This window comes from Gekko japonicus, unplaced genomic scaffold, assembly GCF_001447785.1.
Source record: "Gekko japonicus isolate JY-2015 unplaced genomic scaffold, Gekko_japonicus_V1.1 scaffold185, whole genome shotgun sequence".
Lineage (NCBI taxonomy): Eukaryota > Metazoa > Chordata > Lepidosauria > Squamata > Gekkonidae > Gekko > Gekko japonicus.
In genome coordinates this window covers 1,228,743-1,229,431 of record NW_015176457.1, presented here as the reverse complement: position 1 = coordinate 1,229,431, position 689 = coordinate 1,228,743, and the positions used below count along the sequence as shown (strand labels likewise).

Below are 689 nucleotides of genomic sequence, written 5' to 3'. Positions count from 1 at the left end.
TGTCACTGTCGCTCCGGTTCAGCTGTCAATGCAAGGAACAGGCAGGATTCATAACAAAGCGGATGGATTGGAAACTCCTAAGGTTAAACAGAATCCGAGTCCAGTGACACCGTAAAGACCAACAACGCTTTCCAGGATATAAACCTTTGTGAGTCAAAAGCTCACTCTGTCAGATATCTTACACCATGGGAAATGTTGCTGGTCTTTTAAGGTTGTGGTCACACGCACCAGAAAAAATGGGGGGGGGAGGGAGCGAGGCTATTTCCTCTGAAGGAATTTGACCCGCAGTTGCGCGATCACACCTCCCTTTGAAGCTGCGGGCGCAGACCGTCAGTGCGTGATCAGATGCAACCACGGGTGAGTCCGGTTTTTTGTGCCATTTTTCCCCCCCATGCGCTTAACCGAGGGATTGATGAATCGCACCTCCGCACCGAGGGCTCCCTATGGAGTTTGCGATGATGCGCATACTGGGAGGGGGGGGGGAAACAATGGCACGGAGTTGGGATGGCCTGATCAGTCCATCCCAACGCCATGAGAGCACGCTGGAGCGATCAGATACAGGAAAGTCCATCCGTGACCCGTCGCAACATGTTAACTACCATATTTCCCCCGATGTCTTTTAACTCCGCTTCTGCGGCAGAGCAGAACGGGTTGCCGACGGCTGCGGGGCGCTTCCCAGATGTTGTTGT

The 689-nt window shown here is 53.3% G+C and overlaps 1 protein-coding gene across 1 annotated transcript in view; it reads right to left on the bottom strand.

The window, feature by feature from the left end:
• Positions 1 to 689, bottom strand: part of WWC2 (WW and C2 domain containing 2) — a 197,167-nt gene that overhangs the window by 8,938 nt on the left and 187,540 nt on the right. The window contains exon 20 of the mRNA XM_015426965.1: positions 7 to 22. Within this exon, the coding sequence (XP_015282451.1) occupies positions 7 to 22 (16 nt within the window). The remainder of the gene's footprint in view (positions 1 to 6; positions 23 to 689) is intronic.